Here is a 13596-nt window from a genome sequence, read left to right as displayed (position 1 = left end):
AGAGAGAGGATATGCCATGGGTATACAGCAGGTTTTATCTTCCTGTACATGTACAGGCTTACTCACCGACTACTAATTAGAAATTTACTACCGGATAAATTCTCACTTCTTGATTACGAGGAGTTTCCTTAGTTACTTTCCTTGGTGTGCATCAGGGTTGCCCCAGGACCGTCTCCCTAAGAGTACAGATTGTGCAGGGAGGAGCATGAAGTAGTGTCAGCATTATTTCACCAAAGAAGGAAGCTTGGTCTTTGCTTTTCTTTTGCCACTGCTCAGTGGCTGTTTGGTCTTGGCTAAGTTGATAATCTCCGAATAGCAGCTCTGTGATGTGGCTACTGAAAGTTTCCTATAAGGTTGCGTGAAACAAATGAGAAATTTAACTGCTATCTTATGCCCTAAATGTAATAAAATGTGAGACATTTTATTATGTTAATACTCTTCTCAAGAAGGAATTAGAAATTCATCAGAAGGAATAGTTTCATTAGAGCTTAGCATAGAACATTAGGAATGTTTTGAATTTAACCGTAAATTGAGGTCAGTGTAAATTATGGCAAGTAAACTTCCCAGTTAAACACCCCTTGGTGCTGTGGTCTAGAAACAGACTTTTGACTTGAACAAACTACGGACCTGACTTAAGAAGGGACTTTTGCCAGGTGTTTGTTTAAATACCACAGAGAGGTAGAAAGAGGACCGGACTTGATTTCGGAAGGCCTAGGTTCAGGTGCTGGCGCTGCCACTCACCAACTTTGTAACCTTGAATTCTACTTTGTCTCCTTAAGCTTTGATTTACTCGTCCTAAGTTCAGGATAATGGTGCCTGCCCTTTCTTTGCCTGGGGGTCATTTCAAGACTCAGAGAGGGAATGGGACAGGAGAGCACACTGTAAACCATAGGCGGCCGATTAGTTCTTTGGTTCATGCGGGTGAGAAGTGAGGATGGGAATGGGAACGTTTGGCGGACTGTTTTGTGACATGTATCCCTCTCTCCTCTTGCTTCCTTGTTGCTGAAGGTGGATGGGCAGGTGGTAGCGCTGCTTGTGCAGAATCTGGAGCGCCTGGATGAGTCTGTGAAAGAAGAGGCAGACGGCGTCCACAACACTCTAGGTGAGGGGCAGGTGACCGCTGATCCTGAGACGCTGTGTTTGTTTTGGGGCTTGGTGCTCGTTTCCCTTCTTCCTTCATAATCGAGTCAACAGCAGGTGTTTTCTTTCCTTCTGCTCCCAGACTGCCTTTCCAGAAATGAAGACCCTTGTGTAAATTTCATATAACTGCAGCTTTGGTTTGGCTTGCAGGTAATAAAAGCAGAAATCCACTAAGTAGATAACCTTCCTGGACAAAAACTGGCTCCTTTTAGCAGCGCTTTGCTTTTTTATTTTTATTTTTTTAGCTTTAGAACGTGTATTTTACCATTTTTAAGCCCTGTATGTTGGTTTTTCTTCCTACTTTCCTTCAGTGAGACTAGAAACTTTGGAACTGTCTTTATAAGACAGTTTATTTGAAAAAGAGTTAAGTGTTTGTCTTTTTATGTGTAGTTTACCACGTAAACTGATTGAAATACTGCTGTTAACTTGCATGCACCTTCATCAGTGTTAGTTTAAGTGGGCTCCTCTGCAGTATTTCCCTTCCTCCTCCTCGAATCTCCCAGCTCTTTCTCCCTGTAAAGTTGTTGGACCATTAGCCTATTTAAAATTGTGCTTTTGCAGGATGCCTGGGTGGCTCAGTGGGTTAAGCGTCCAACTTTGGCTCAGGTCATGATTTCACGGCTTGTGAGTTCGAGCCCCGCACCGGGCTCTGTGCTGACAGCTCAGAGCCTGGAGCCTGCTTCAGATTCTGTCTCCCTCTCTCTCTGCCCCTGTCCTGCTGGTTCTTTCTCTCTCTCAAATATAAATAAACATTAAAAAAATTTTTTTTGATGTTAAAAAAAATAAAATTGTGCTTTTGGGTAGTCCTCCTTATCACTAGTCATGTCTTATTAAAAAATGAAACAAAACAACGGTGACATATCTTTAAGCAGAGCTTGAGAAATAAATGAGGCCCAGCTGAAGCAGAAATTTTGATGAGATCAGATTTTTCTCTAAGCTCTTTTTGTCTTCCACAGATTTCTCTTGTAGTTTTATATTCTCTTCTGTGACCATTATCATAAAGAAGAGGGGAGGCATAGCACCTAGGGAGTAAGAGAAGAGAGAACACAATAATCTGTAACTTGGGGGTTGGCTTTAGTCTAGAGCTAGAATTTGGCATTGCCATCTGTTAGCCTAGTACTGGATTTTGCTGAGTAGATAGCTTATCAGAAGTTTTAACTGACTGTTAACAAAAAAGGGGCCTGGTATAATGGAAAAAAGCACCAGGCTGGCGGTCTGTAGAGATCTGTGTAGTTTCAGCTTCGTCACCCGCCAGCAGCCCAGGAGATTTATCCCTCTCTCATTTATTGAGCACCTGCTGTCTGTGAGGCACTGTGCTAGGCACTGGGGTAGATTAAAGAGGAATTTGGCATGGTCCTACTCCTGAAGAAGCAGACTGATGGGAAAGCCTTGAACAGAAAGGAAAGGCAATACAGGGTGAGAAATGGTATAATAGGAGTCAGTGCAGAGCAGTATGGAAGTAGGGGAGGGTTTGCAAAGGTAGCTGATGGGAGCTAAATATGAAGACGGGTGCATTTTGACAGAGAAATGAGAGAAGGGCCTTTGAGTGGGGGAGAGTCACTTGCAAAGCCATGAAAGGGCTTGGGCTTTGGAGAAAGAGTAGAAATGGACTGTGGCAGTAGTGGGAGAGGACACGGAGGCAGGGGTTTGCCCAGATCGTGGAAGACCTTGTAAACCAAGGCAAGATGATTGGATTTTACTCTGGTGGGCAGCAGGAAGCCATCTAAAGCGCAAGCAGAGGAATAAGGTAAGGGCATAGAAGATTAAAATGAACGAGTTGGCTTTCCTAGAAAGTAACCTAGGGTATTGCGGTGATCCTCGTCTCTCAGGGATCTTGTTGCTACTCTGCTTCTGTGACTTTGAATTCCATTCCCTGAGGGGGTGGCCCACTGAGTCTTTAACTGGCCACAGACGAGGCTGACAGGGGCAGAGGAGTGAGGAAGAATGTAAGAGGCATAGTGATTTCTTCAGCCCTTTCTCCTTCAGAACTCAGACCTGATGTGTTCTGGGCATTGGGTTAGAGAACCTGGAACTAACTCTGTCTCCTTTATAATAGTAACATAACCTGGGTTATGGAGCAGAAGGGGCCCTGAAGGAAGTGAACGCATTGGATGTGTTAGAATGGAACTATGGGGGATTTTTTTTTTTTTTTAAGTGTCCTTTTTTAGTATCGTAGTCATGTAACAACTTTATTTTCCTTTGGCCTCCTAAGTTTTAATTTTTCTATTAGGCAGCAATTTGGCTGTTGTAAAAGATAGCAGGACCAATTATGTTTGCTTCCGCGTACCTGACAGTTAACTCTGCCAGCATGGCCTTTTCCCTCTATGCATATTATTGTGTTCAATTAAGATCATGCTTGCTTCCCTTGTAATGTCCAGAGAAAGAGGACTGAAAATGAATGACTCTGGAAAGGCAGAGATTCTGAATTCACCATCCCTGGATTTTTTTCTAAGGCTTCTTACCTAGTCCCCTGTCCCTTCAGTTACAGGCCTCCGGGACACCAGCACAGTGAGCACTGAGAAGGCCTTCCTAGGCAGATACACACCTTTCTCTGTGTCCTGCTCTGGTGTTGTTCCCTATTAGCACAGAACATCTATCACTTATTTCTTTCTGTGAATTTCATCATTTTTAGTTACACGTTTTACTTGCAACATAACCTAAAAAAAAAAAAAGCAAACCCATAGCATCTCCCTGGTTAATTTAGAAGTGACAACACGGCCTCTGGCTGGGAGGCATACAGGAAGTGGGAAGAGGAATATGGTGCCTGTCATGGGAAGGGCGGCAGGCTTGTTGCAGACGGGAACGTAATTGCCCTCCCTGATGACTGCTGTCCGTCTCCCTGCAGCTATTGTGGAAAACATGGCAGAGTTCCGGCCTGAGATGTGTACGGAGGCCGCCCAGCAGGGTCTTCTGCAGTGGCTTTTGAAGAGGCTGAAGGTAAGTTTGGCCTTGTGGGACTGCAGCTCCAACCTGTCTTCGCTCTGGGTGTGGCTCAAGCCAGGTCACTGGCACAGATTTTTATCCTTTTGCTGTGTGATCTCCTTTGGGAGTCTTTTGGGATCTCTCGCCTCTTTCTTTGCTTCTCCTCTTTTTGTTTCAAGAGAAAAGCCTTTAGGGGCGCCTGGGTGGCGCAGTCGGTTAAGCGTCCGACTTCAGCCAGGTCACGATCTCGCGGTCCGTGAGTTCGAGCCCCGCGTCAGGCTCTGGGCTGATGGCTCAGAGCCTGGAGCCTGTTTCCGATTCTGTGTCTCCCTCTCTCTCTGCCCCTCCCCTGTTCATGCTCTGTCTCTCTCTGTCCCAAAAATAAATAAACGTTGAAAAAAAAAAATTAAAAAAAAAAATAATAATAAAAAGAGAAAAGCCTTTAAAGTAGACTTTTAATACCTCTGAAAATATTATAAACATTTTTTTTAATGTTTATTTAGTTTTGAGACAGAGAGAGACAGAGCATGAACAGGGGAGGGGCAGAGAGAGAGGGAGACACACAATCCGAAGCAGGCTCCAGGCTCCGAGCTGTCAGCACAGAGCCCGACGCGGGGCTTGAACTCACGAACCGTGAGATCGTGACCCGAGCCAAAGTCAGACACTCAACCGACTGAGCCACCCAGGCGCCCCAATAAACATTTTATAAATACAAATAAATTCACTGGTACAGAAGGCATAAAACTGGAGGTGAAATCTCCCTTCAGCAGATTCCTTCTAGTTCCACTTCCCAGAGGCAGCCAGTGTTAACAATATTCTCTCTCTCCTTTCCTGTACACACATTTTGTGTGTATAGGAGTGTGTGGGTGTATTTCACAAACAGAATTTTACAATATTTTATTTTGCAGGTTGGTTTTTTTTTCACTGAACTAATAGCTGCCTAGTATTCTGTTTTATGCATATGCCAAAATTAGTTTAACCATTCCCCTTTTTATGACAGTTTTTTACTGTTGTATAGCAATTTTTCACTGTCACAAGCAGTGCTGCAGTGAATATTCTCATATACACATACACATTTTTTTCTTGCACACTTACGTTAGTTTATCTGTAGGATAAATTCCTAGAAGTGGAATTGATAGATCGAAGGATATGTTCATTAACACATCTGGTGGGCATTGCAAAGTTGTCCTGCATAAAGGCTGCCTCACTGACTTGAGAGTGTCTGTTTCCCCTAGCAACATTGGGTACTATCAAACTTAAAATGTTACTAATCTGCTACATGAAAACTGGTATTTTATTTTATTTTGGAGTTTTAAAATCACGGCAAGAATATTGGCTTCCACTTGTTTATTAGCCATTTATATTCATTTCTTTCAGCTTACTATTTAAATTTTTTTTTTTTTTAATGTTTTAGTTTTGAGAGAGAGAGAGAGAGAGGCAGAGCGCAAGCTGGGGAGGGGCACAGAGAGGGAGATACAGAAACCGAAGCAGGCTCCAGGCTCTGAGCTGTCCACACAGAGCCCGACTCGGGGCTCGAACTCACGAACCGTGAGATCATGACCCGAGCCGAAGTCAGACGCTCAACTGACTGAGTCACCCAGGGGCCCCACCTTTCAGCTTACTATTTATATCCTTTGTTCATGTTTATATTTCTGTTGAATTTCTTACTCTTTCCTTATGAGCATAATCCTTTTGACTATCTTTTTAACAATTAGTGGTGTCCCATGGAGTAAATGAGCAACAAGAAGGGCAAGGGCTTCTCTGAAAAGAGTAGTTTTAACCAAAGGTGTGATGAGAGGCAGTTTGGGACTGCTTATATGGTCCTCAGGCAGGCAAGGATTCCCAGTTTCTCTGAGAAGGAGGCATTCGTTCATAGATAGAATGATTCTCTAATATTCAGAGTGTGCTTTGCTATGCTTTAGAGTGTCACAGAGATCCAGAAAGTCTGAGGTACTTCAGGTCAGATTTACTCCCCGCTGTCTTGGCGGGGCTCAGGAAGAATGTTCCGCTTACGATAGCGTATGCCCATGATTAGCCCTCTTTCTGACCATCTAAGTCTTCCCCAGTCCTACTTATTTAACCATCTGTTCCCATGGAAATCTATAACATGGACTTCTGTAACATGACCTGAGGGTATTCAGCTAGCCCAGATACTACCGTCAGTGGGTCTGGGCACGTTTGCCTGGCAGAGTATAAACGCAGTATGCGGTTCAGTAGATTGCAACTCCCTCCACACACACGCACGCACATGTACACGCACCCGTGCACACCTACACACCCTTACCTTCCTTTCACGAAAAAAAATCAGGTCTGATTAATTCATGCATTGTCATCTTTTAACTTCCTTTTGACCTTTTCTCATGAGCCTGAATGCCTTCCGAGTTTAGGACTAGACTTATTTCCCCATCTTTCCTCAACATTCAACACATTTTTATTCTCCAAAGCCTTCATACATCTTGGGAGTGAGGAGTGGAGGGGAGGAACAGAGTCGAGGAGATGGGATAGATGGCAAGGACTGGAGTTGTTGATAGGGTGGCCGTAGGTGAGAGCTCCAAACTTTTGGATTACAGAATAATCCAATAGCTTTTGTCTCCGAGGTCAAGACTAGTTTTTTTTCAGTTCCTTGAGACTTGGTACTGCTTCAGGGATCCTTCCTTAAACCAGAATGTCAGGCCTCCTCTGCCCTTCGAAAAGCGTTGAAACTTGCCAGTCTTTTTTTGAATTGGTAACAGGAAGGAGAATTGAGACCTTTGGGGGTTTGGCTTGGATTCCATTTTCCTTATGAGAGTAATAGAGAGTCCCATTTGATAGTCTAGTAAGCTATTGACTGTTTCCTTTTAGGCATAGTGTTTTTGTAATCCTCGGGGCATAAATAGCCATGTTGCTGTCTCTAAAACAGTTTTTCAAGGTTTCAGGGTATCTAAACATTAAAATGCTATTTGGTTATTTTATTAGTAAGCAAGTGCCCTTAGAAAAATTCTGTGTTTCCCAGAACATTAATAAGAGAGAATCTTGCTTAAGGGTGAGGCCAGCAAGAAGGCATATTTTTATAAAAACAATGCCTTGCTCTTTTTCCTCATAATCTGGGAGAGTGCTCGTTAAAATTTTCACCATCGTAAACATATTGAATCTGAATGCCAGACCTAGAGCCTGATTTTCACCAGTGGAACTCTAAAAAATTAGACATTTCTAGACTCATTGTCTCAGTCTCTGTCTTCTCTGTCTCTGTTTGAGGGAAGTTCCACCTGTGATTCTAATGGACAACCCTCACTAATACCCTCTGCTCTCTGGAGATGTGAACATTTTCATTACCTGTTTTTATTCTGCACTACTCCTGGACTGATTTAAAACTCCATTTTCAATGTGCTATTCCCTATCAAGAATCTCCCTCTACACAGTCCTGATGCCCTTTACATCAGATCGCACCTTCTCTACCTACTTACAAAGGCCCCTATGGCCCCTGGTTGGCTCAGTCTGTTAAGCGTCCAACTTTTGATTTCAGCTCAGGTCATGATCTCGCAGTTCGTGAGTTTGAGCCCTGCATCAGGCTCTCCACTGTCAGTGCGTGGGATTCTCTGTCTCCCTCTCTCTCTGCCCCTCCCCTGCTCACTCTCTTGCTCTCTCTCAAAAATAAATAAACATTAAAAAAAATTAAAAGAAAAGAAAATGCCCCTTATGCCTGGCCTAGTCTGACTTTTTCATTTCTCAGTTTTTTTTTAATTTTTTTTTTTTTAATGTTTATTTATTTTTGAGACAGAGAGAGACAGAGCATGAACAGGGGAGGGGCAGAGAGAGAGGGAGACACAGAATCTGAACCGGGCTCCAGGCTCTGAGCTGTCAGCACAGAGCCCGACGCGGGGCTTGAACTCACGGACCCTGAGATCATGACCTGAGCCGAGGTCGGACGCTTAACCAACTGAGCCACCCCGGCGCCCCTCATTTCTCAGTTTTTAAATTGTTGGCCTTATTACCTTTCAGACAGACATCTTTTTTTTACCGTGCCCCTGCTCTGCAAAGGTCAGAATTATTTTGACCTCTGTATCTGTCTTTGATCATGCTCCTCCCTCCACGAGGAATGACTTCTGTCTTCCCTTATATACTTCTCAGTTATACACAGCCTTCATTAACCACTTTAAATCCCTACTCTTCCATGTAGCTGCCATCATTTTTAGGACTGAAAGGAAATTTATAACTTCTATTGCAGATTAAAAAAAAAGAGTTGAGCCTTATATAGAGATTAAGTGTCTTGCCCATCTTCATACAGCTAGTTAGAGATAGAGCTGGAATTAAACCCGTGAGTCCTGACTTTCTCCACGCACCCTTTACATGGCACTACTTTGCCCCCAGCCCATCCCATGCTCTTTCTTTTCTGAATATCAACCGTTTTACTTTTTCTATGCTGGTTCTCTTACGAGAGTTAGCAGATCTGTGTTCTAACATGTGCCTATAACTATGACATTTCTCCTCATGAAGCATCTTTTTTTCAGCACCTGGCAGACTTTCATATTGTATGTGCTCACTGTCTTTCTTTAAATAGCCTTCAACTCTAAAAGCAAGGACTGTGTTGTGTCTCCATCATATTTGCGACTCCACCCGGTTGTTCTCAAGGTGTCGTTCGCAGCCAGGACCAGGAATGTCAGAATCACCTGGCAACTTGTTAGAAATGCAGATTCTTGAACCTACCCCTTGACTCCCTGAATCCGCCCATCTTGGGGTGGATTGGCCATCTGTTTTAACAAGCCCTCCAGGTGATCTGAATGAATGCCAACATCTGAGAACCACCCTCCTGGAATACTTATATTTACACTGCTTGTTAAATCCTGCTGTTTAACTGATCATCCCATATTGATTCAGTAGTCTTTGAGTAATTCTTCAGTGAGTGGCACCTTGGTGGGTCTGCTTTTTGTACGGGTAGCCTAGCAGTATATAGAGATACTCATAGATTTCTTCACTGAATGAAATGTCACTAATTTGTGCTAATGAGGATGAAACCCATTGCAGATGACTGCATTAAATGGTTTAGCAGGTGAGCAGATAACAGGAGTGAGAGAGATTGCTTTACAGTTCATTTTTGTGGGGAATACAGATTCATTAGGATATTGTGTACTCTTGAAAATAACACCAAAACCCAAAGTTTTATTTTTTTTCTTTTCTAAAGAAGCAAAATTAAGATTCTCTTTGGTTTCCCGGTTAAATCAGTGTTTCAGAAATAGTTGCAACATTCAGTGTATGAGCTAATGAATTGAGAATCGGCTGCATTATACTACATGCACAACTGGTTGATGGGAAGTTCTTAGCCTCCTGTGACCAGGAGTTGGGATTTTACAGGGCACAGTCTGCTTTAACAGTTGCACGGGGCTGTAGATGTGTCTGAACCTGCCCCGTGTGCCAGGTGCCAGGTACCAGGTACCAGAGGTGAGCCGTGGAAGTAACCTGCAACTTCTGGCTGCGGGTGGTAGCATAATTGTTTTGTACTTTCCAGAAAAGCAGCAGCTCGCAAAAAGGTGAAGTTTAATTTTATTCAAAGCTAGTACATGCTGAGTCCAAACCTATGCTTGACTCTGTAATTACTCTGACAGCTAAAAGATTTAGGATCACCAGGCTCCTGGATAGCAGAGTCCAGAAGCTTCAAGTCCCTTTGGCTAACTTTGCAAACTCCAAAAGACTATACCCACTAAATGAACCTCTCCTTTCTCCTGATTTTGACTGAATGTCCTTGTAATTTGGCAGTTTGATATTTTGTAAACTTGGAGGCCATCATCTCTGGCTGAGATTTAAATAGAAATGAAACTTCCTTGGTGATTTTTGACTTTGGCCAGACATGGAAGATGAGTTAAATTCCCTCCTTCCCACCTGGCCCACGGTTTCCCACACTTTCCTTTATTTCTTTTCCACAAGATTAAAATACTTGGTTGTCATCCTCATCACCATGAAGTTTTCCCAATGGGAATGCCATTTGTAGGCTGTTCACTAGGTGGAAAGCATTGTTCTAGATGCTTCACATACATCTTTTATTTTATTTTATTTTATTTTATTTTAAAAAATTTTTTGATGTTTGTTCATTTTTGAGAGAGACAGAACACAAGCGGGGGAGGGGCAGAGAGAGAGGGAGACGCAGAACCCGAAGCAGGCTGCAGGCTCCGAGCTGTCAGCACAGAGCCTGATGTGGGGCTCGAACTCATGAACCGTGAGATCATGACCGGAGCCAAAGTCGGAGGCTTAACCGACTGAGGCACCCAGGTGCCCCTCATAGATGTCATTTCTCATCCTCACAAACAGCCTTCCAAGTGGTGCTGCTGTCCCCAGTTACAGATGCAAAAGGCATTGCACAGAGGGGAGGTGATTGCCCAGACACCGTGGGAAGTACGTGGCAGAACCTGTGATATTGGGCCTGGATATCTCCAAAGCCCCCCCCTCTTGCCAGGTTACTTCCCAGCTGGTACCCCTTTCAGACTCTGAAGCATTTTAGGGCTCAGTGTTGGGGAGTCATGGGACCTGATCATTTTGACTTTCTGATTAGATTCCTTCTTCATGCCAGTTTTTGAAAGGGCCTATATTTTAACAGAAAAAAGTGATGAAATTATGATTTTGATTTTTAAAACTGTACTTTGGGCAAATCGGAAACTCCTTGAAGTGTCCCAGCAAAAGCTAGAGATTTCCTGAGGGGGATTAGGAATTCTCAGTAGAGGGGAACACAGCTGTTTGGTGCCTGTGATGTATATACTGGTTAATATAATCCAACCACCCCATGAGGAGATTATTACTTATTTTCACTTAACTTAAGAGAAATCAGGTAAGAAAGGCAGAGTAATTTGGCCAAGATCCCATAGCTGGTAACCATTAGAGCTGAGATTCTAACCTGGATATTTCTGATTCCAGTCAAAGAAAAGCTTCTAGTACCTACTGTATGTTAGGTACTTCCATATTACCCCATTTAATTCTCATAGTAATTCTCCTGAGAGGATGTTACCTTATTTATTATTTATTTTTTACAGGTAAGGAAACTTGAGACCGAGAGATTTTTCTTGGATCATAGGTGCCCCTCTCAGCTCATGATGCCCTTAATGTCTTAGGAATTTCGTTGTTACAGTGCCCCTATACCAAAAAGGACCTAACAATCCTGTTGATTAAGTAGTTAGGTCCAAATATGTATTTATGTCATAACAAATTAGTAGCCATGCACAGGAATTAAAAGAAAAAATATTTTGGGGCGCCTGGGTGGCTCAGTCAGTTAAGTGTCTGACTGTTGGCTTTGGCTAAGGGCCTGATCTCATAGTTCATGGGTTCGAGTCCCCTGTCGGGCTCTGCACTGGCAGCGTGGAGGCTGCTTGGCCTTCTCTCTCTCTCTCTCTCTCTCTCTCTCTCTCTCTCTCTCCCCACCCCTCCCCTGCTTGACACTCTAGCGTGTGTTCTGTTTTTCACTCTCTCTAAATAAATAAATAAACGCTTAAAAAAAAGAAAAATATTTTTATTTTAGACTTAAATGCCACACTTACTAATAAGCGTGTGTACCTTCTGAGTAACCGCACAACTTCTAAAACCTTGGAATTCAGTTGAACACCACCACCCTCATTCCTGTTGCACATTGATTTTCACACAGTTCTTTTATTACAGCAACCACCAAAACCCAGCTTCACAAAGATAGGAGGTCATCAAAAGAGTGTACCTGGAGCTAGTAGTTAATTTGGTGTTCAACAGATGTCACCTGTCACCGTGCTTTCTTTGGAAATTTTAAAGAATCCTGCGGTGCCCCTGTGAATTCAGTTTGACACCCCAGGTACCTCGGCACACAGTTTGGGAACTGCAGACTTTGTCGCATAGGTAGTACGTGCTCATGAGTCAAACTGAGGTGCACCGATCCTAGATTCATGTTGTTCTTCTTTTTTTTTTTTTAACGTGACTGTATTACTTAATATAATTAATTTTAATTCAGCGTAGTATCTTTAAATGCCGTAACAGTGGACAAGGTTCACATCTAATTCACCTGTGTGCTTTCATGTTCAGTTCTTTGTCTTGTGTTTAGCAGATGCCCAATAAATATTCATTGGAAAAAAAAAAGAGAGAAAACCTCCCCCTTATCTTGGAGACAGGATTTATAAAATCACATAAAGGACAAGAGGCCTTGAAACCGCAGAAAGGCTAAGTATGATTCTAGTGGCCTCGTGTCTTTTGGCTTTTTTTAGTTAAGTGTGTCTAGTTTCAAACAAGAACACTGGCCCTTGAAAAGCTGCATATAACAAAGTTAGTGTGGCTTTAAATCATTTAAAATACCAACACTTGTAATTTAAATAATTCGAGTAAGTAATTTGATTCGCAAGTCCTTGATTCTGATAGAGATGCTCACCCTCGGCCTTTCACTTTTGTGTTTTGGTCTTTATAAAACTGCTTTCCTTAAAGTGAAACACACCTCAGATTGCATTTAAACTCTGGTTGTTATACTGAATTTCTTGAAAGAAGGCCTCAAGCTTGCCCAGGGAGCATACCTTGCAGTCAGTACACGTAAGACTTTGCATTTACAGATCTTTTAACCTAGGATGGTCAGCTTCCTGAAACCCTGTGGGGTGCACTAAGGCCTGACAAGGAAGACGTGCATAGAAAACTGAAAAGTTGCTGGGTGTTGCTTCATTAGGGGCCACTCTTCCTTCCTAAGTACAAAATCAATGTCCAAACAGCACTGCGAATAGCACTAAGGTGATGGAAGTGTTAGCTCCAAGACGAACACTTCCCTGTCCTTTCCAGGTACAGAAATTATTTGTCATTTCAACAACCTGGATAGGTAGCAAGGCTGCTGCTGATTAACAATTGTTGTCTGCGTGCCTGCATTTTAAGGATCAAGGGTACGGTAAATAAAAACACATCGATGAGGTTTGCCCTTCTCTGTGCACCTTTATGCAACGGTGCCTTGTTAATGGTGAGATATTTGAGTCTCGCTACCGAAGCAACGCGGTGGACAGCTGTAAAAGATAGTAGATATGTCCCCTCTGAAACACCAAGTACCAGACCGTGCAGCGGGGAAGGAATTGTGGGTAGTAATTTGGGTGTTAAAATATTAACACATTTCTGCATTTTTAATGTGGTTTCCTTTTTAAATAGTAGGCAGATTATGGCACACGAGCAGATAGGTTTATGATTTCAAATTAAATTTTAAGCATTAAAAAAAATCCAAAAGGAACTACTTTGTTATAAATGCATTCAACTAATCTAAACAAGAACTTGCTTTCTTTTCACCTTCTCTGATCATCCGTCGGCTAATTGATAGCCTGATTTTATGATTGTAATATGTGAACAAAGCTTCATAATGGATTTTAGTCTTAAGGATTACAAACTTTCAATCATTCATCTAGTTCACAGTTGAGTATATACTATGTGCTGGACAGTCGTCTCTGGACTCACAGTGGGGAATCTGGGAAGGCTTCACTGAGGAGGTGACTTTCATACCTGAGCATTAGCAGTGAGAGAGCCATTGTGTACATCTGCCATTTATGGTTGTACTATGTAGTATTTGAGTCTGATCCCTTGAGAACAGAGGCACAC

At 42.7% G+C, this 13596-nt stretch overlaps 1 protein-coding gene across 1 annotated transcript in view; it reads left to right on the top strand.

Moving 5' to 3' along the window:
- The window catches only part of CTNNBL1 (catenin beta like 1), a 162407-nt gene that overhangs the window by 60978 nt on the left and 87833 nt on the right, over positions 1-13596 (top strand). The window contains exons 6-7 of the mRNA XM_045444640.1: positions 1009-1102; positions 3986-4077. Coding sequence (XP_045300596.1) covers positions 1009-1102; positions 3986-4077 — 186 coding nt within the window. The remainder of the gene's footprint in view (positions 1-1008; positions 1103-3985; positions 4078-13596) is intronic.

The sequence above is a fragment of the Leopardus geoffroyi genome, chromosome A3 (genome assembly GCF_018350155.1).
Source record: "Leopardus geoffroyi isolate Oge1 chromosome A3, O.geoffroyi_Oge1_pat1.0, whole genome shotgun sequence".
Classification (NCBI taxonomy): Eukaryota; Metazoa; Chordata; class Mammalia; order Carnivora; family Felidae; genus Leopardus; species Leopardus geoffroyi.
Note: the sequence above shows the minus strand (reverse complement) of the source record. Positions and strands in the feature narration are given on the sequence as shown.